This window comes from Populus trichocarpa, chromosome 6 (assembly GCF_000002775.5).
Source record: "Populus trichocarpa isolate Nisqually-1 chromosome 6, P.trichocarpa_v4.1, whole genome shotgun sequence".
Lineage (NCBI taxonomy): Eukaryota > Viridiplantae > Streptophyta > Magnoliopsida > Malpighiales > Salicaceae > Populus > Populus trichocarpa.
This window is the reverse complement of record NC_037290.2, coordinates 1,985,969-2,004,709: the sequence shown is the minus strand read 5'-3', so window position 1 is coordinate 2,004,709 and position 18,741 is coordinate 1,985,969. Positions and strand designations below refer to the sequence as shown.

The 18,741-nt window shown below is 35.0% G+C and overlaps 2 protein-coding genes across 2 annotated transcripts; both read right to left on the bottom strand.

Moving 5' to 3' along the window:
- Positions 1 to 467: 467 nt before the first annotated feature.
- On the bottom strand, positions 468 to 2,639 carry LOC18099796 (nascent polypeptide-associated complex subunit alpha-like protein 1). The gene is made up of 4 exons (XM_006380898.3): positions 2,470 to 2,639; positions 1,834 to 1,918; positions 1,114 to 1,241; positions 468 to 1,001 (listed from the first exon to the last, which is right to left on the bottom strand). The coding sequence occupies exons 1-4, from the start codon at positions 2,530 to 2,532 to the stop codon at positions 669 to 671; spliced, it is 609 nt and encodes a 202-aa protein (XP_006380960.1). The 5' UTR covers positions 2,533 to 2,639; the 3' UTR covers positions 468 to 668.
- Positions 2,640 to 3,584: 945 nt separating this feature from the next.
- LOC7479639 (transcription elongation factor SPT6 homolog) lies at positions 3,585 to 13,154 on the bottom strand. The gene is made up of 17 exons (XM_024604608.2): positions 12,899 to 13,154; positions 12,719 to 12,802; positions 12,292 to 12,427; positions 12,022 to 12,097; positions 11,755 to 11,905; positions 11,539 to 11,668; positions 11,211 to 11,457; positions 10,921 to 11,100; positions 10,711 to 10,833; positions 10,216 to 10,602; positions 10,035 to 10,142; positions 9,142 to 9,921; positions 7,763 to 7,904; positions 6,509 to 7,680; positions 5,950 to 6,159; positions 5,270 to 5,744; positions 3,585 to 4,686 (listed from the first exon to the last, which is right to left on the bottom strand). The coding sequence occupies exons 1-17, from the start codon at positions 12,927 to 12,929 to the stop codon at positions 4,190 to 4,192; spliced, it is 4,929 nt and encodes a 1,642-aa protein (XP_024460376.2). The 5' UTR covers positions 12,930 to 13,154; the 3' UTR covers positions 3,585 to 4,189.
- Positions 13,155 to 18,741: the final 5,587 nt, after the last annotated feature.

The following is an 18,741-nucleotide window of genomic DNA, read 5'->3' as shown; positions in this document are numbered from 1 at the left end:
CATTTCCCGTTAATAGATGACTAGCTGCTGGGAGCGAAAGTAACTGGAGACCATGAAGTCACCTTATGGAGCCTGTTTCTAAAACTAATCGAGTAAATTTATTTTTTTTGTTGGTCTTTGCCACAACTTTTACTATTAATGACTATCTTTTTCCATGCGTGTTTGTATTTAAAAATATAATTAAACTGATTTACTATGTTTTTAAATAGTTTTAATAGATTAATGTAAAAAATAATTTTTTTTAAAAAAAAAATATTAATATAAGTAGAAAACAGTTAAAAAATAATTCTAACTTCCAAACAGGCCTTTAATTACTTGTGATTAATGAATAGTTCTAGGTTACAAAGTCGCATGATGGTGCATCAGCTTAGGTTACTTTCGCCAGAAGAAAATTTTCCTGGCCTGCAAGATTGTCCAGTGGCATTTGGTTGGCTACACCAGCAGCAATTCTTGCACTTGATGCATCGTTACCAAACTATGGAACGCTTTCACAAGCAAACCACGCACCATGGATACATTAGTCTTTCTCACACAGAATTAAAAATGCAGAAAACATGAGACAGATATTCAAATCTATAAGCTCAGATCACCAAATGTCAAGGGAAGTTTGAGTTGGGTGGGAGTTGGAATCAATCCAGCAGAATTAAACACTGTATGGCCAGAACAACTCAGTTTGTTAATTCCATGATGGCAGTAACGATATCACCATCTGCAGCCTTGAGAGCTTTCACAGCCTTTGATCTGGAAACCCCGGCTTGTGTCATCACCAACTCAATATCCTTGGGCTCCACACCAGTCTCGTCTACATCTTCATCATCTTGAGCCGTGGACGATGGCTCAGGCTGTGATGCGGAAGTACTTGGATTAGGTGCCTTGAACTGCTCAGCAGCCTGGGTCTGTAGTTGGGAGCTCAAGTCCTCAATCTTTGCTTCCCCAAAGACAATGTATGTGTCTGAATTGGGGCTCTTGAAAACATCAGGTTTTGAGATAACAAACATGATCTGATAAGCAAAACCATAGTACACAATAATGCATTTCAAAGATTTATCAGAACCTAAGGTAGAAGAGGGGATTAATCAATAATGACAATATGATGAGAAGTTAAACGCTTACATTCTTGCTCTTTTTTACTGTAACTCGGCTGACACCTGGGAGTGGCTTCATTCCAAGTTTCAGCATTGCCTTACGACTCTTCTTTTCACTTCTGCTCTGCTTACCCCGGCCGCCCACATCTCCTTTCCCTGCCAAAATCAATAACCCTGAGTCAGTAAACAAATCATACCCAACATCCAATATTAAAGTGTCATAAAGCATGGATTGCAGATACTCTTTGTCCTTGTTTTTCTCTGGTCACCATAATATATATCCAGCAACTTCGTATAGTTCAAAATGTTCAAAAAATTTGACAAGTGCAAATTTGCTTATAGTTCCAGAAGATGCATGGTCCACTTTATTAGATGGCTAGTTCAATAACGGTAAGCTTTTAAAATTTCATAACATGCTGCCATTACTACTAAAACTTGTTTCTAAGAATAATCCAATAAATCCAAGATGGTGTTGTTCTTTATATATGAGCTAACATATAACCCTCCGGTAAAACTCATTAAAATATATGCTGTGTCTGCAATACTTCCCAATAAAATCATGTGATAATGCCTCAAACATGGATGCTTAATGCAATTTATTTCACACCTAAGCCATGAATCTAAAGTTATCACAGAGGAAAAAATGCCAGCCTCTGAATCAGACTAGCTCTAAGCTCTATATATTGCAGTAACTTTGATTCATCGCACAAGAAGTGAACATCCAGATTCATAATTTAACACTTCTCACCTTCATCATCCTTGTCATCATAATCATCGTCATCCTCATCAGATTCATCCTCATCATCTTCGTCCTCAACTGTAGGCTCACCATGCTGCAAAAACACAATTCCTGAAGTTCAAACACAGTCCAAGAAAAAAAGTGCATCTGTATGAATCAGGTTCTTGTAAATTCCAAGTATCATCATCCACTTGAAAATCAAAATGCACTACACTTATTGATGCACGAAACAACCAAAAAGTAAAGGTATGAACAAGAGATACAAATGAAACTCTTAAACATTAAAAAACCTTTTCATGCATCCACAAAATTCCCAAACGACTTTCAAATGATTCACTAAATCAAGCTATCTAACGATACTTCGAAAACTCATACTAGGTCATGCATGCTAATTTTAAAAGTTCAAATTCCAATCTTAAACAGCAGCAACAAAACCTCAGTTTCTCAAATCACATCAAAAAATTTAGCAACTGGGTCATTTCCCTTCCGCTTATTCTCGCAAAAATCACTCCCAATCTTTTACTTTCAAAGTAAGAATTAACACAACTCAGTTCATTTCAAGAAACACAAAACACTAAACAGAGCAAAATAAAATAAAACAGTAACAAGAGATAGATAGAGAGAAATGGGAAGTGATGAGATTACTTTGAGTTCTTGTTGTTCAAGATGAGCAGCAAGGAGTTCTTCTTGAGACTGAGCAGTCGTCATATTTTCTTTCTTCCTTTTTTTTTCCCCCTTCTACTGTTGTTCGGACAAGAAATGGTTCTGTTCTTACAAACCCTAAACTAAACTAACCCAAACACCGACAACGACTGTTGAAAACCGTTTATATAATAGTACCAAACTCTTCGGGTCCTCGGACTTAGGTTCTGTTTTTTCAAAAAAAAAAAAAAGCTTTTCTTTCTTTTTTTTTAGTGTTTTTTTTATTTTTATTTTTATTTTTTCAGGAGGGAAATTGAACAACAATGGGAAGCTAATGACTTGTTTATTTAGTGTTCTGTTTTTTTTTTAAAAAAAAAAAATGTTCGGCATTGTATTAATTTTTATAGTTATAATTTAAAAAAAAAAGGTTAAAATTTTTTAAAAAATTATTGCTTTTTTTAGCAAGTTTTTTTTTTAAAAAAAAATTCAATAAAACTCATACAAAACTATAATATATATTACTTAACCTAACACTTTCAAATATATAGTTAAAATAAAATATAATCTCAACCACTACACTCCAACAAACTCTTACTTACAATTAAAATAAATATTTTTTTTTAATCATTTTTTAACATTAAAATTGAATTTAAATAGTTCAATATGGGCTACTAAAATCAAGTTAAAAACACTGATTTCTAACAATCATGTAGCAGGTTTACTAATGTAAGGCGGTGTTTTTTTTAATTGATTTTTTTTATTTTAAATTTTATTTTATTTCATTATCCTCAGTATTAAAGTCTAGGGTATTTTTGTTTTAAAAAATATTAAATATTTTTTTAAAATTTTAACATCAATATATTAAAATCATTAAAAAATACTAAAAAATATCAAATTAATAATTTTTTTAAAATAAAACAAACTTTAAAAAAACAATCAAAAACAAAAATTACCGCAACTCACTCAAGCACGCATGCTTCCTTTCATCAAGAATTTAATGCTAGAACATCTCAACTAGAACACAAGAAAGTAAATAGGGCAATCAGAGGATCACTAGAGATTAAAAAAAAAAGGATGTTTGATAACCTAGCTGAGGTAATTTTGGCTGCAAGGAGTCATTCCCGCAACAAAATAACATAAAAAAACAGTAAATACAGGTTTACAATTCTTAAAATAAATTAAAAACTAACATATATAAATTAGAAAACCTGAAAAAAAAATTAAAAAAACAATAAAAGTCCCCAACAAAATAGAGAAAATAAAATTATTAAACATAATATTTAATTTCTTAAAATAAATTGAAAAAACTAAAAAATAACTAATTTTTTCTACATGATAAGAGTTATATGTTGTGCAATATATATATATATATATATATATATATATATATATTCAAGGGTCCTTCCACCTGCCAGAAAATGCTGTTGGAAGAACCTTGCCAGGTTCTACAGCTTTCACCAGATCCCTAGAGCTACGCCGCTACCTCTTTCCAGTCATTTACCTCGGAAACTTGGAATGGACTAGTGTTTGGCTGCTTCACCAACCACCACCACCTCCTGACCATCCATTGTCGGCTTGTGACTATTAAGAACCTCTCTTGGGAGCAGTACCGGGAGTTCAGAACTCCTGTTGTCAGTGGCCCCACTACCATTTTCTTGACCCCAGTCACCACCGCCATTGCCACCAGTACCCCCAGCTAGTTTGTGCTGCACCTTTTTAAGAGTTATTGCCCCCACTCAGAATTCTCATCGTTAGTGCCTCCACCACGACTTCCATGACCAGAGTCACTACCATTGCCATTTCCACCTCCAGCAGCACCCCACCCCCTTTGTGCTGAATCTCTCTTCGAGCTAGTAGTACCCCGCCCAGAATTCCCACTATCGGTCCCACCATCAGTTCCATGGCCCCAACCACTATTATCACCACCACTAGCTCCACCACCCCAACCATTTCCACCACTGCTTGCACCAGCTCCCCAGCCACCAGGAAAAGCTTCCCTGCCAGGTGAGTTTTGGACTTTGGCTCCTGGGAAACTGCCCCAGCCTTCATCACCATCCTTGGTTCCTGAATCCCATCTGGGCTTATCATAACCAGAATCCCGCCTCTCATTGCCACTATTACTTCCCCCGCCATTGTTATATGAGCCACGACCACGTCCTCGTCCACTGTATGGTCTTGGTGCCCCACTCTGGTGACCATCTCGACTACCACCACTTCGACCTGTAAAAATGAAACATGGAAGAGCATTTAAGATTTTTACATTAACAGAAATTAGAAAGAAGACCAAAATCTTGTAGTAAGCTTATAGAGAAGACAAAAGCAAAATATGGATGACAGCCTAAAATGCTCATTAGATCTGAAATGGATCGGGCACCTCTAAAATCTGCCAAAACAGCTTGGAGACCTGTTGTACACCCAGAAATCTTTAACCATCAAACAAACAAGTGTGTTTAGCAACATAAATGGTTTAGTCTGCGATATGGACCCCTATTTTCATCAAGATCTGGGTAACTCCACATGAAGGGGTAATCCTGGAGAATTCAAGTTCCACCAGGAGTGAAATTTAATGGACACAGAAATGCAAGGTTGGAAAGTGCAAAAAGAATTTCATTAGATTTTCATACTAGAATTTAGTGTATCTAACTCTAAGTCTGGTATGCAGAGGTCATATAAGAAATGAAAGAAAAACCCATGCAAGCACTGTTCAACCAAAGCCTTCAGCAAACTGAACAGGCTACAGAGTGATATCTTAGATGGTTTGCTTCAACATATCATACGTCCACCTTGTTTTTAAATGCTTTACCTGTCCTGGAACCTGGACCAGAAGAACGATCTCTGTCAAAAGACTGCCCTCTCCGACCACCTTCATAGGTTGAACCACCCCAGGACGAGCCCCCAGTTGCAGGGCTTCGCATTGGGACCATAGCAGCAACTGACCTAATTGATGGTGCTGATTCATGCAAGGAGTCATCTATATGCTTTTGAAAATATGCCACCAGCCGATCAATGTCCTCAAACATACGCTTTCGGAACTTGAATCCCTTGGGATATAGACCAACATACTCGTGATGGGGATTTGTACTCCTTATATAAGTGAGAATGAATGTGCCTGGGTGTTCATGACAAATGCCAAATGCATAAACTATCCTAGTAGGCTGTTGTGATTTCTCAATCCTAAGGAGCTCATCAACTTCTACTTTGGTGCCACTTCTGAACTTGCGATAACTTAGCATTGCCTTTAGGTAGCTCACCAAGGGATCAACATAGCGGTCCATTACCTACATCCAAAAGAAAGTCAACACCTATCTAGCAATTTCACTTAGTAAAGAACAAGAGAACACATGCCTATTCCCTCGCCAAAAAATATACAACGAGCAACCACAAAACATCATGTTCCATTTTTTTTTTCGATTGAGGCAATAATTACATGAGCAACTACAAGCGAAACCTTTGGTTCAAGAAGCTGAAATAAAAGAAACCAACCTCATCCAAATCCTCAAATGTGTCCTCCCCAATTTTCAATGTCTTCCCAATACGAAGTACACTCGTGATATCTTTGTGTTCCTTCCCACCTTCAACTATGTCTTTGTGAGCATAAACTCCGTTGTAAACTTTAAGAGTTAGAGTTAAATACGACGGCCCACGAGAACTAGGACGAATAATACTTTCTCCAGGATCCTTGTCAGATAAGAACTGCAAGACAAATTATTTAAAGAAAAAAAAAAACTTAGATCGAACACAATTAATTGTAGAAAACAGAAACAAGCCAATTTTAACGAAGAAAATAATTATCAAAAACATAAAATCAAAACCCGAACTGCATTTTCAGAGTACAAAGTAAATCCAAAGCAAAATATAAGTAAAATCCAGCCTAGGCCCATTAATGAAGAGGATTCACACAACATGGTAGAGAAGAAATATAATGGAAATCGTCTTTTTGGAATTCTAATTAAACCATATGAGAATAGATAATCTTCACAATCCAATCGATCTACCAAACATTTGACTAACAGTATACAAGTATAAAGCATCAAGAAGATACCTCCATTGCTTCATCAGCCGTTATATTCTGGAAGCGTGGATGAACAATCATCCTAGGCTTGAAATGTTTCTTTGCAAGCTCCCTGTCTTTGCGAACCTTCTCCTGCTCACTCCTCAGACTGCTCTGGTCTTCATGATAATAGCGATCAAGGTTTCGGGCCTGCTGATATCGGTTATTTCTCATCTCACTGTCTTTGCAAACAAGGAACACTTGATATCTATTCTTCTGAATTGATTTTATCTTGCAAGTCAGTATATCATCTTCACGCAGCTTGTCGGACAACTCAGGAATATCCCTCCAATCATCAGCGTAGTCCTCCTTCGTAAGAATCCCAGTCAGACCAGATTCCAATGCACATATTGCCTTTCCACCTTGCACCCTGCGAACTGTGGCTTGTACAATTATCCCTTCAGCAAGGGTATCCTCGGTTTCACCTGAAATCATATAAAATTCCTCATCCTGGGTTGGTTCTTTATACTGTTTACGCCAATCTTGGAAACCTTGTATTAATTCCCTTCTTATATCCATGAAAGTCTCCTTCTTGTTTTCCCGCTTCTTGTCTTCGAGATACTTATCGAAAACAAATGTTTTCAATAAATTAGGCCGCTCTTTAACATGCTCTATTGCCATCTCTAGTGCATCATCATCATCATTTACATCACCACTGTCCTTTTCATAAATGACTTTTGCCAACTCCTGTGCGAGACCATAGGACTCTGGATGTATCCTTGTATCATCCAACACGTCAATGAACTGGCTGCTGCTAGCAGCAAGGCCACTCCTCCGGACACGCAAAAATCCAACAGCATTGACAAACACTTTTTTACCAAGACCATGAGCTGTCACAAAATCCTTGCGAGTGAAAATCGCTCCAGTTCTTACCAGAGACCTCTGCAAAGATGCTGCCTTTCTGGGTCCAAGCCCAGAAATGAATTGTAAAGGAGCAAATAACCATTCATGGCTTGTGGCCAAATTAATGTCTAAGCCCACCTGGTTTGTGGCATCTACCATGACTTGTTCAATCACCATGTATTTATCATCAGGAGTGAGAAAGTTCTCCAAAGGATTTAGTTTCCAAGATAGAATCTCCCTAGCTGGTCCACATAGCGTTGCAACCATAGCCAAGGGATTTTGTAGATAACGGCCAAGAGCAACAGCCCGTTTAACAATGCCTAACCACATAAGAGAAGACAGGGTTAACTGCATGCGTAATGGACTTGAAAGATCAAAAACAGCAGCAAGACTATATAATACCTGACTGCCCAGGTAGTTGATCAGAAGAAATCCGAGAATTTTCATAAAGACGAGGGAGAGACTCGTCCCCATACACAATACTCAGTTCATCCATCTCATGTCCAACATCTCTAGGATTTTCCTCCACCATTTTAAAAATAATCTGATAGTGGCAGGATAAAATAAAATAAGCACCAGTAGAGCAAACTAATGAGTAACATGAATTACAATGACAACTGCATATGCTCAAGCACAAAGGAACTCCTCGCAAAATCAAGTATAGGTCGGAGCATAGCAGAACCAGTGATGAGCTACAATTAAGCTTTGAAAATGTCAACAATGGAAAAAGTGATGAGAGAAGGATGAATAATGAACGAAAAGATCCTTCTTCAGGAACAAAAGAAACTAAGCAAAAATGGTACAGCAGTTTGCTAGAGAAACATCTCTAAAGGAATCTGTAGCATGACCCTATAAGGACCTAGAATTCCACTCTCATCAAACTCAAATAAACAGGACAAGTATGACAAATGGAAAAAAATAGGCCAGCAACAATAGAGCTTCGCCAATAAAACAAGTAAAGAAAATACCCACAGCCTTGAATGTTAGCGCATGCAAGGAGAGCTATTGTTAAGAAAAATAATGGATTAAGCATTTTTCTACCACCTTTAACAATATGTAGTAAGCTTGTTTATCTTTTCTGCTAAGCTTATTTTCAAACATGTTGCAGGCACTCCTCAAAAATGAGTTGCAATGTGTTTATTTTTTCAAACAGAAATAAGGCCTTGTTAATTGTTATGGTTCAAGACTTCATATCTTTTGCTTTTTACAACATAGTTGTGCAGATCTTAGCTCCAACTCAAAGGCTTCAAAAAGAGAACATCCTTAGTGGTTATCCCATCTCAAGATCTATCAAGAAAACCCATCAATTAAATAGTGAATAGAAATATCCAAAAAGGTCTGTCTCAATCAAGAAGATGTGAACTTGTGATAAAACTTCTGTGTGGTTTTCATAGAAGGCCCAGATGATCACATGCATTGATATATGCCTCATTCATGGCAGCACACTTCGAAATAGATCGCTGTGCTTGAATGAGTAGATACTGTGGAGAGATTTCTCGAGTGTAACAGCCGAATAAAATCTAGCAGTATCGAATAAAAAACAACTGTGTTTTTTAAGCAATTAATGCTGCCTAACACCTGGTAGCATCTAACTCCGCCATGTTTAAGGCAGCAGAAGCCAGGAATTTTTGTTCATGTGTAAAAGACAGCCCCTCAATTACTCTATACGGTAATATAAAAATATAATGAATAAGTTGAGTGCACCCACAAGTCACAGCATCTGACTCCAGATTTATTTGCAAAAAACACCAAGACTCATGAATAAGCTTGTAATTATTTACCTCGTAAATGTCATCCTTCAGTTTAGTACAAGACAAGTGCACAGCTCCAAGAACAACCACGTGTGGCTGGTGGTCTGTCATAAATTTCAGAACACGTTGCTGATCATTTTTCTTGCGTTGCTGATCACTAGCATGCTGAGATCGTAAGGTAAGGGACCCAGCATAAAGTACATCTAAAACCTCCCCAGATGAATCTAGCATCACAAAAGTAGTTGCTGGCTTTCCAGGACCCCAACAGCAAGCCATAACCCTAGGTGCAGCTTCATCATCCATGGAAATATCACTTTCTTTCCGTTGATATGGGCCCACAGAGACTTTATTCCAAAAAACCTTCCCATATTCCCAAAGCAACCGGTTTTTAGCTCTACTTGTCAACAATGACCTAGCCTCTTTCTCCATTGAAGGCAACAAAAAAGCAAAGAGTGCATCCTTCAGTATCAAACTCCTTTGCTCATTCCACAGTTGAGCATATTTACTAACACCAATACTCAGGTAGCGACCGTTACAGTCATCAATCAGTTGATCCATAACTTTTTGTGGAAGCTTAATAGTGACTTGAAGAAGTTTCTCCTCTTCAGCTTTCTGGATAAGGAGCCACTGTGCATCCTCAAACTTCTTGACTGGCTTTTCACGCAACCACTTGATACCTGCAAACTGATGGAAAGAATCTATAGCAGCTTTCCCATCTGATGTTGGACTCGTAGACACTACAGCCTTGTCCATAAAAATTAAACGGACATATCTCCTGACACAGGGCTCACAACTTATCTCAACTGCAGCCTGAAAGAATCCACAAAAAAAAATGGTTAGGAACTTGACCTCATGAACAAGCATATCATCCAGCAGAACGTTTTGTAGTTGCAAGTGTAGAAAATAAGAACATCAATCCATACCATGTGCCTAGCCCCTTTAAGAACTGTTTGGGGACTTTCAAACATTGCACATGTAAAATTTGAAGCCATCTCCTCTGGTGTTTCCTTGGCATCCTGCAACTCGTCCTCCTAGAATCAAATGAAACGATAAAGTTATGCATCCATAAAAAACATCTATGATCACTAGCCTAGGCAAACTCACCATCTTTAATAAAGATAACTGCATTCCCAGTTGCTCGGCACTGTACCCAAATTTGCTTGCAACTTCCCATAGGCCAGCTTTACTACAGACACTGTATTGTGATCTCCGCATGGGCCTCTTGTATTGTCCTTCATCCACGACAACCTCACCAGGAGGAAAATGCAGGTTAAATTTTGCATCAACATCATCAACCTCTCTTTCCGATTCTGCAGTCTTGAGTGATTTAAGAATTGACTCAAACAGCTGCTGGTTTAAATTGAGTCTTGTTTCATCATATATCCGTCGAGATTCTTCTTCAAAGCGCTTATTGTAGTAAGCATTGAGGGCACTCTTTCGTTTCTGAAGAAGTAACCACTTCCTGTCCAAGTCCTGGATGGCCCAAAGCACCTAAAGGAACCATGTGCATGTTTAAAACATAGATTTCTACCATAGCTCTTGATGTCTGAGCTTCACTATGAGACAAATAAAGGTGACAATCTCATGATAAATTATTACCTTGTGCCACTTGAATGTGGGAATTCTACCAGTGTCATAAGGATTTTCATCATCTTCATGTTGCTCGGGATCTTTCAACAGGCTTAAACACTCTTCCTTCCGATACATAGCAATGAAGGGAATCTAAAATCCAGAATGGAACACCAATAGAATAAGGTGAAAATTGGAACAGAACACCAAAGTTCACTTATAAAAATAAAATATACTAACATCTAACTTCTGAATGTGATGTAATTCCAAAAATCGGGTGACATCATCCTTGTTTATAAGCAGTCCACTCTCCGCAAACAAAGGTAATGTTCCACTTGCAATCTGACTATAAATCCAGTTGCTCTCCTCCATTATGCTGAAATCATCCAATGGAGGAGGACCAGTGCTTCCCTCAGATACCTATAAGAAATGAATAGATAAAAAAAGCAAAGAACAGATGCCAACATGAAGACAACTGAGAGGAAAAAAAAAACAGTAGTATATTCTCAAAAGTAGACAAATCACAAAACCTGCATTCTTTCTGGAATATCAGTCATCCGGATCTGATCATCTTTCTCAGTCATGTATTTTTCAGAAAGGACAGTTGGCTCAAATTCATCTTCCAGTCTCCTTTCTCTCCATTCACTAGATTCTAACCCTTGTCTGCGTATCTGTATGAGTTCATCAACATCACCAAATATTTCTTGAGCTTCTTGCAAGGCAGAGGATGAAACTCCAGATGCCTGCTGAGATTTCTTTTTCTTTAGCTTCTTGCGTCTACAAAATGAGCAAAATAATTAAGAGACACTTATAAGATAACATAAACCACACACACTGCATGGGTGATGGAAACCATACCTCACTAGAGTTCCATCATCATCATCTTCATCCACAATAAAATCAGCCATCTCATCCTCGTCACCAATGTCCGCATCCTCTTCCACTTCTTCTTGCTCCTCCTCTTCAGGCATATCCTCAAGTGGAACCCCTGTGGTAGAGCATGATTACAATGACAAGCATTCAACATACAAAATACCAATAATTGGAAAAAAAACAAGTGCAAGATGTGCATGCCTTCATCATCACCAAATAAGCTGCGCTTCAGTTTCTCCTCAGCAGTTCGACCACCTTTACCACTTCCATCAAACTCGTCATCAGAAAGCCCATATCGGTCCTCATCTGAATCCCTCTGGGCTTTCTTCAAACGCTTAAATTTTTTGCTATCCTGACAAAAATTTTAAGCAAAGCCCACATAATTATAAGCCAAACTATTCACCCATACAAGCAGTGCAAGAATTAAGCTGCAGTGTTATTGGTGCCAAACATGACAAAGCTCACAACCTTTGGCCGATGGTGGTACACATTGTTGTCTCGCAGGAGCTCGTAGTCATCTTCATCGAGTACATCCTCAGCTTCTCTAAGGACATTGAAACAGCATCATGGACACCAATAACCCCATTTTTTTAAAATCACAATTTACAATAAAACAACCCATGACTCTTTTCTCCATCACTCACAGTCACAAATATTCCTATTCCATATATCAAAAGAAAAAAAAGATTATAATACCAAAAAACTAGAAAAACACAATAAAAGTAAAGAAAACCAAACCTTTTCTTCTTTTTCTTCTTCTTCTTGTGCCTCTCCTCGTCGCTATCTGCCCTATCCTCTTCTTCTTCCACTTCTTCTTCCTCCTCGACATCATCCACTATAAAATCATCCTTCTCATATTCATCCTGCCCTTCTTCTGCACAAAAACCACAAAACTAAATCACACACTCTTTACCGCAACTCATCACTTACATTCCAATGAAAACCCAAACCCACTATTTTTTTTCCTTTATCCTTGCCACAATTCATCATTTCCATTCCAAAAAAAACACAAACCCACTTTTTTTGCCGGAAAAAAAAAGTTAATTCCCCTCAAACTAAACACTTAGAAAAAAATAAAACCAATTACCCCAAAATTTAACTAAAACCAACTCGAATTAAACCTAAAAACTCCAAAAAAAAACCAAAACTTTAAGCTAATGCAAACCATCCTCCTCCTCGTCGTCGTCTCGTCCAATTTTATCTCCATCAACTGGCTCTCTCTCATCTTCGTCTTCTAACTCCACCTCATCTACAAAAACCACAAACCAAACCACGAACAGCAAATGCGTTAGTGAGTTAACAAAATTGCAGCAGTTTTTAGGGTGAAAATAGCGATTTTCCTCACCTTCTTCGTCAGAAACCACGTTTTTTCCCATGCCGATTGATCTGATCGAAGAAAAATCGAAAATTATGGCAAACAGATAGCCAAAGGAAGAGAAAATTGAGAGATTTGGTAGTGATAGCGAGGATTAAAGAGTGAAACTAGAAACGAAAGAGAAAAAAAACGCGAAAAAAGAAAAACAGAATCCGTTGCTTGGGTTTTAGGTAGTAAACTTGTTGGGCTCTTTGTGGGCTAACCTTTTTTTTCAACTTCTGAGGTCTTTCCATTATTAAACATGATCCGGGGTTTACACAGCATACGCTCCGGGTTAAGATTTAAGTAATGTTTTTATATATATATATATATATATATATATATATATATATATATATTTAAAAAAAAAATTTAATTTTTTTTATTTTAAATTAATATTTTTATTATATTTTTAGATCATTTTAATATATTGATGTTAAAAATAATTTTTAAAAAATAAAAACAATATATTATTTTGATGCATTTCCGAATAAAAAATAATTTAAAAAATAACCGCAACTATACTTTCAAAGATATGCTTTAACAAAATTATTCCAATGCTATGTTTGTTTCCCCGAAAGTAATTTTCGGGAAATTACTTTTCAAACTTTCTTATGCTTGTTTGACATTAGGAAAGATAGTCAACGGAAAACATTTTCCGGTCAACGGAAAACACTTTCCCGTCAAAGGAAAACACTTTCTGGTCAACAAAAAATACTTTCCAGTTAAAGGAAAATTTGGCTTGGGTTCCAGGAAAGTGTTTTCCCTTTTGACTATGTTTGTTTTTCGAAAAGTGGTTTCCGGAAAACCACTTTCCAAACTTTCATATGTTTGTTTGCCATGAGGAAAGTTGGTAAACGGAAAACATTTTCCAGTGAAAGGAAAATTTGGCTTGGTTTTCAGGAAAATGTTTTCCTGAAAAATTTGGGCGGAAAACACTTTCCCGAAGTTGGGAAAAATTTAGAAATGTAATTATTTGTTGATTATATCAAATTTGATCCTCAAACTTTTGATTGTTATATATATTTTGTTTTGAATATTTATTTTTCAATTTCATCTCTTAAAATTTAATTTTTATATTAACTTTGGTCCTTATTTTTATAATTGTTATTTGCTTTTTCCTTATCATTTTTTTATTGAAATTTTTTATCTATCAGATTTGGTCCTCATTCTTTTGATTGTTACTTATTTTATTTAAAATAATCTATGAAATGTTAATTATTATTATTTTAATTTCTTCATCTTTCAATTTTTTTTAATTTTTTAGATTTGATCTCTATTATTTTGATTATTATTTATTTTATTTGAGATAATTTATGAAATTATATTTTTTTTTAATTTCATTCTCATTCAACCTTTTAATTTGTAAAATTTGTTCCTTATTATTTTAATAAACATAAGAAAAATAAAACATTAGTAAGTTATTTTCCAGCTCATTTTCCATAACATAACCAAACACTGGAAAGTGTTTTCCAACTTATTTTCCATTACGCTACCAAATATCAGAAAATAGTTCATTTTCCCGGAATTCACTTTCCAAAAAAAAACTACTTTCCAGCAAACAAACGGCCTAAGTTAACTTAAGTCTTAAAAGAAAAAGAAATAAATAAATAAATATATATATATATATATATATTATTTTAAAAAAAAATTAATTGGATTTTGACTGATCATTGGTTGATTTACTAGATAAATCGGTTAAACTCCAGATTGATTTTTTATTTTTTTTCAGGTCACAGGTTTATTCGGCAGGGCAGGTTTAATAGCAGTGGCTTGGGCTTAGGTCTTTCTTTTTAGATAACGGGCTTAGGCTTCGCTATAAGAAACCAGAGAGGCCCACGGACTAGCCCGATAAGAATAATCCACTGATTATGCTTATCATTCGAGGCAAGATAACACGAGATACGAAGATGTCGCAAGACAGGGCACGGCTGTCGCTACGAAGAAGGGAAAATGATTATGTTTTAAAATATTTTTTATTTAAAAATATATTAAAAATATATTATTTTATTTTTAAAAAATTATTTTTAATATAGCATAACAAAACAATTAAAAAACAAAAAAAAAATCATCACAATTTTAATGTGTGGCGTCAAAAAAATTTAAAAATATATTATTTTAATATATTTAGTTTTTCTGGATTTCTAGTTTATTTTATTTTATGGTTTATTCCCTGGTCAACCAGGACAAACTAGTTACGTTGCTTGTAAGTATCGTATTATTCATAAATAATTAAATCTAAGAGTTTTTCAAAGTTTTTTATATCTTCTCTTTGAAGATTTTTGAAAAATAAATAAGTCGTATCAATACACTATACATCATGTGAAAAATCTATCCAGATATCATGGGTCTTACTTACTACTATAGTCTGCAGACAATGAGATTTTAATATTTTATGATAAAAATATGTTCGATAAAAAAAACAAAACAAAAAAATAAAATAAATTTATTTTTATTATGATTTTATATGGATAATTTTTTGTTATTTAAAAACAAGAGATACTCGTGTTTTATTATATATTTTTTCCATCTTTAATTAGAAATAAAACATTAAAGGTACTACATGATATCTTCACATCGTCATGTGGGATCAAAGTAAAAAAAAAAAAATCATCTAGGTGGTGGTCCAGTGGTAAGAACTTGGGATCAAGAGGTTTGCCAAGTTCGAGCCCTGTGGTTGCTCATATGATGGCCCATGGAGGCTTACATGGTCGTTAACTTCAGGGCTCGTGGGATTAGTCGAGGTGTACGCAAGCTGATCCGGACATCCACGTTAAACTAAAAAAAAGAGTTAAAAAAAACACATAATTTTGAGGGGTGTAACCCAGCTAGTCAGGTCATGAGTTTGTTCCCTAAAAATCATCAATTCAAGTTTCATAAATCTCAGGGTTACTGAAAGTTTACATGGTTGTTAACTTCAGAACCCGCTGAATTAGTCGAGGTACACACAAATTAGCCTTAACATCTATATTAATAATAAAAAAGTTAAAAAAGCACGACCTAAAAAAAAAAGTTCCCACTGCCATGCAACACTGGAACCTCATCCTTATAAAAGTTAAGCCACTCATCTTCTCTCGGAATATGTCCTCTACGTGTATAAAATATCAACACCTAAAAGGAGCTAAAGGTCGAATCAAACTTCAATTATTTTAAAATGGAATCACTCAAATCTCAACACTGAAGTTATTGGGTATTAAAAAGAACTCCATGAAATCTAAACTAATCAGACCCAAGTAATTTATCGAATCAATCAGTGATTGGATCAAGATAATAAATAATATTTTTTATATTAAAAAAATAATATTTTTTATTTTTTTAAAAATCAAAATAATACTATTTTAATTGACTCAATTTAATTCAATTAGCCCACGGACTTCAGTAGCTGGTGTACTTAGCTTGTGAAGTATAATTGTGTGTGTCTGGGAATTCAAGGACATGATTGCACAATGGAATGGAAATGCTGCTGGGAAATTGGATCTGGCACTTCACTTTATTATTGACCCATGATATCATAGGATAAGAAAAGAATATGATTAAAGGAAGGATTAGTAAATCAAAGCATCACTTTATGCTTCTGCTATGAACACTCTCATGAGAGATGACAACCAGGGGGGGTTGGCACTTCACTCTATTACCTTTAATGTATATTTTATCAATTTTCCATTCTATTTTTACAGTTTTTTTTTTAAAAAAAAAGTTTTTCACCCCCCCCCCTAATTGCTTCATTTTCCTTATTCTATTTAATTAATTTTTACTCTCAAATCTCCATAAATGTGATAATTTATCATAAATACATGTAAAACTAAAAACTAACGAAAAAAAACTCACCAACACACTCCATATACGAACAAAAATTTATTTGATTTTTTCTTTGAAAAACCTAAACTATCAGTAGAGAAATATCAATAAATTTATAAGAGCCAGATTAAAGTTCGCCTTGAATTACTTTTTCACGGCTGGGACTAGTGCACGTGTCAAATCCAATGGTCAAGACACCACTGGGTAAAATGAAAGTCAATGTGCTTGCGCTGCATTATCCTCTGCTAAAAAGCATAAAACACAAGTGAAGTCAGAGCAAAACGACGATCCACGCAAAATGCACATGCATCACGGGCGTGCGTGTGGGGGCGGTGAGACCCACTTATCTCCCGTGACTGCCGCGTGTGGTTCATTAGTCATTACTGTATTGGAGGCACTGTACCCAGCCACCAGCCGTAATTTCGCTTTCTAATTAGTTGACGCTTCCCCGTCACGCACGTAAACCAAGCACCGTTTGAAAACCCTGCCTGATCATGGGTTACGTGGGTTAATCAAGTGATTAGTAGGTTAATTTGAGTAAACGATTTTTTTTTTAATTTTTATTAAAAATAGCGTTATTTTAAAAAACTGTTGACCATGTTACTTAGATTATAGGTTTAATCATGATACTGCCCAGGTTTTCCGAGTCAAACACAAGACTAGTGCAAAAAAAAAAAAAAAATCAGCTTGGTTCAGGGCTATGGTGAGCCTATCAAGCTAAACCAGGTTTCTTAATTATACTTCTTAGATAATAATAAGTTTAATGCTATTACAATTAAAATATTATTTTATTGTTTTTTTAATTAAAAAATGCCCTTCGCTACAATATGAAACACGCACTAGGCAATCAAGGGCGCATGGATATTATTAAGCTTTTATTTATCGTGAACAAATGTAGCTTTTGTTTTTTAAAAGCTTTTATGAAAATCTAATTAATGAATAGCTCCAAGCTACAAATTTAAGAAATTAAAAAAAAAATCACTGCAAATCTAGCCAGTCTGTTGTCTATAGTTGATATTAATACAGCTAGCTGTGTTTACGCCAGGTGGCTGAGTGTAAAGCCTTCTTATTTCTTGGAATTTTGGACAGCACAGTTTTTGTCTTTACCCTCTTCTTGGTTTGAATTCATGGACATCTTCATTTTGGACACTACTACATTTCCAAAAATTCTTCTTTGAATTTTCCTGCTTATTTGCCTTTTTTTATTTCTTTTTTTTTTTTAATCCTTGGGGTCAATCTTATAGAGTGTGGAATTGGTTTTGCTTGGTTAATTAAGTTATTAAAAATCAATTCAGGACATTCGAATCTCACTAAATTGATATATTTTTAAATTTAACTTGAAGTCCAGCTCAAGTCGATATTTATATAACAAGTTTTGTGGATCAATTTCTATACTGAATTTTTCAATTATGCTTATTTCAATCTTCTTGGACGTTGAACAATCATTTCTTGTGCTATGAATAGGTTGTTTGAAATTGCATTTTAAATAATATTTTTTTAAAAAATAATTTTTAAAAAGAAATTAAATTTTTTTATATATATTATTATGAAAAATATTTTTTTAATATATTTTCAAGTAAAAAATCACTTAAAAAAACAACTATTATCACACTACAAACATGTTTGAAAGTGTGGTTGCGGTTGTTTTTTAAAGTGTTTTTCACTTGAAAATGTATCAAAATAATATATTTTTTATTTTTTAAAAATTATTTTTGAAATTAACACATCAAAATGATCTAAAAATACAAAAAAATATTAATTTAAGATAAAAAAAAAATTAAATTTTTTTAAAAACATTTTTAAAATGCAAAAACAAACATGGCATAAATACCCCGTAAGCTTTCCCAAGACTGAATAATCTTTAATAAATTCAAAATTTTAAAATGGTGAAGATAAAATGGCACGGATTAGGATCTATTGCCGACAATCACCAATCAGTATCATTCATCGTCATTGGGTCTTTATCATAGTTAAACATTCAATAACAAATAATATATATATATATATATATATATAAAATAGAGTTTAACACCCTC

Coding starts and splice junctions, on each gene's coding strand:
- LOC18099796 (XM_006380898.3), bottom strand. CDS start 2,532: ATGACGACTGCTCAGTCTCAAGAAGAACTCCTTGCTGCTCATCTTGAA. Junction 1,242..1,833: donor TGATGACAAGGATGATGAAG/GTGAGAAGTGTT, acceptor TGATTTTGGCAG/GGAAAGGAGATGTGGGCGGC. Junction 1,002..1,113: donor CAGTAAAAAAGAGCAAGAAT/GTAAGCGTTTAA, acceptor TTTGCTTATCAG/ATCATGTTTGTTATCTCAAA.
- LOC7479639 (XM_024604608.2), bottom strand. CDS start 12,929: ATGGGAAAAAACGTGGTTTCTGACGAAGAAG. Junction 12,803..12,898: donor CGTGGTTTCTGACGAAGAAG/GTGAGGAAAATC, acceptor TGGTTTTTGTAG/ATGAGGTGGAGTTAGAAGAC. Junction 6,160..6,508: donor CGGCTGATGAAGCAATGGAG/GTATCTTCTTGA, acceptor TTTGTCTTGCAG/TTCTTATCTGACAAGGATCC.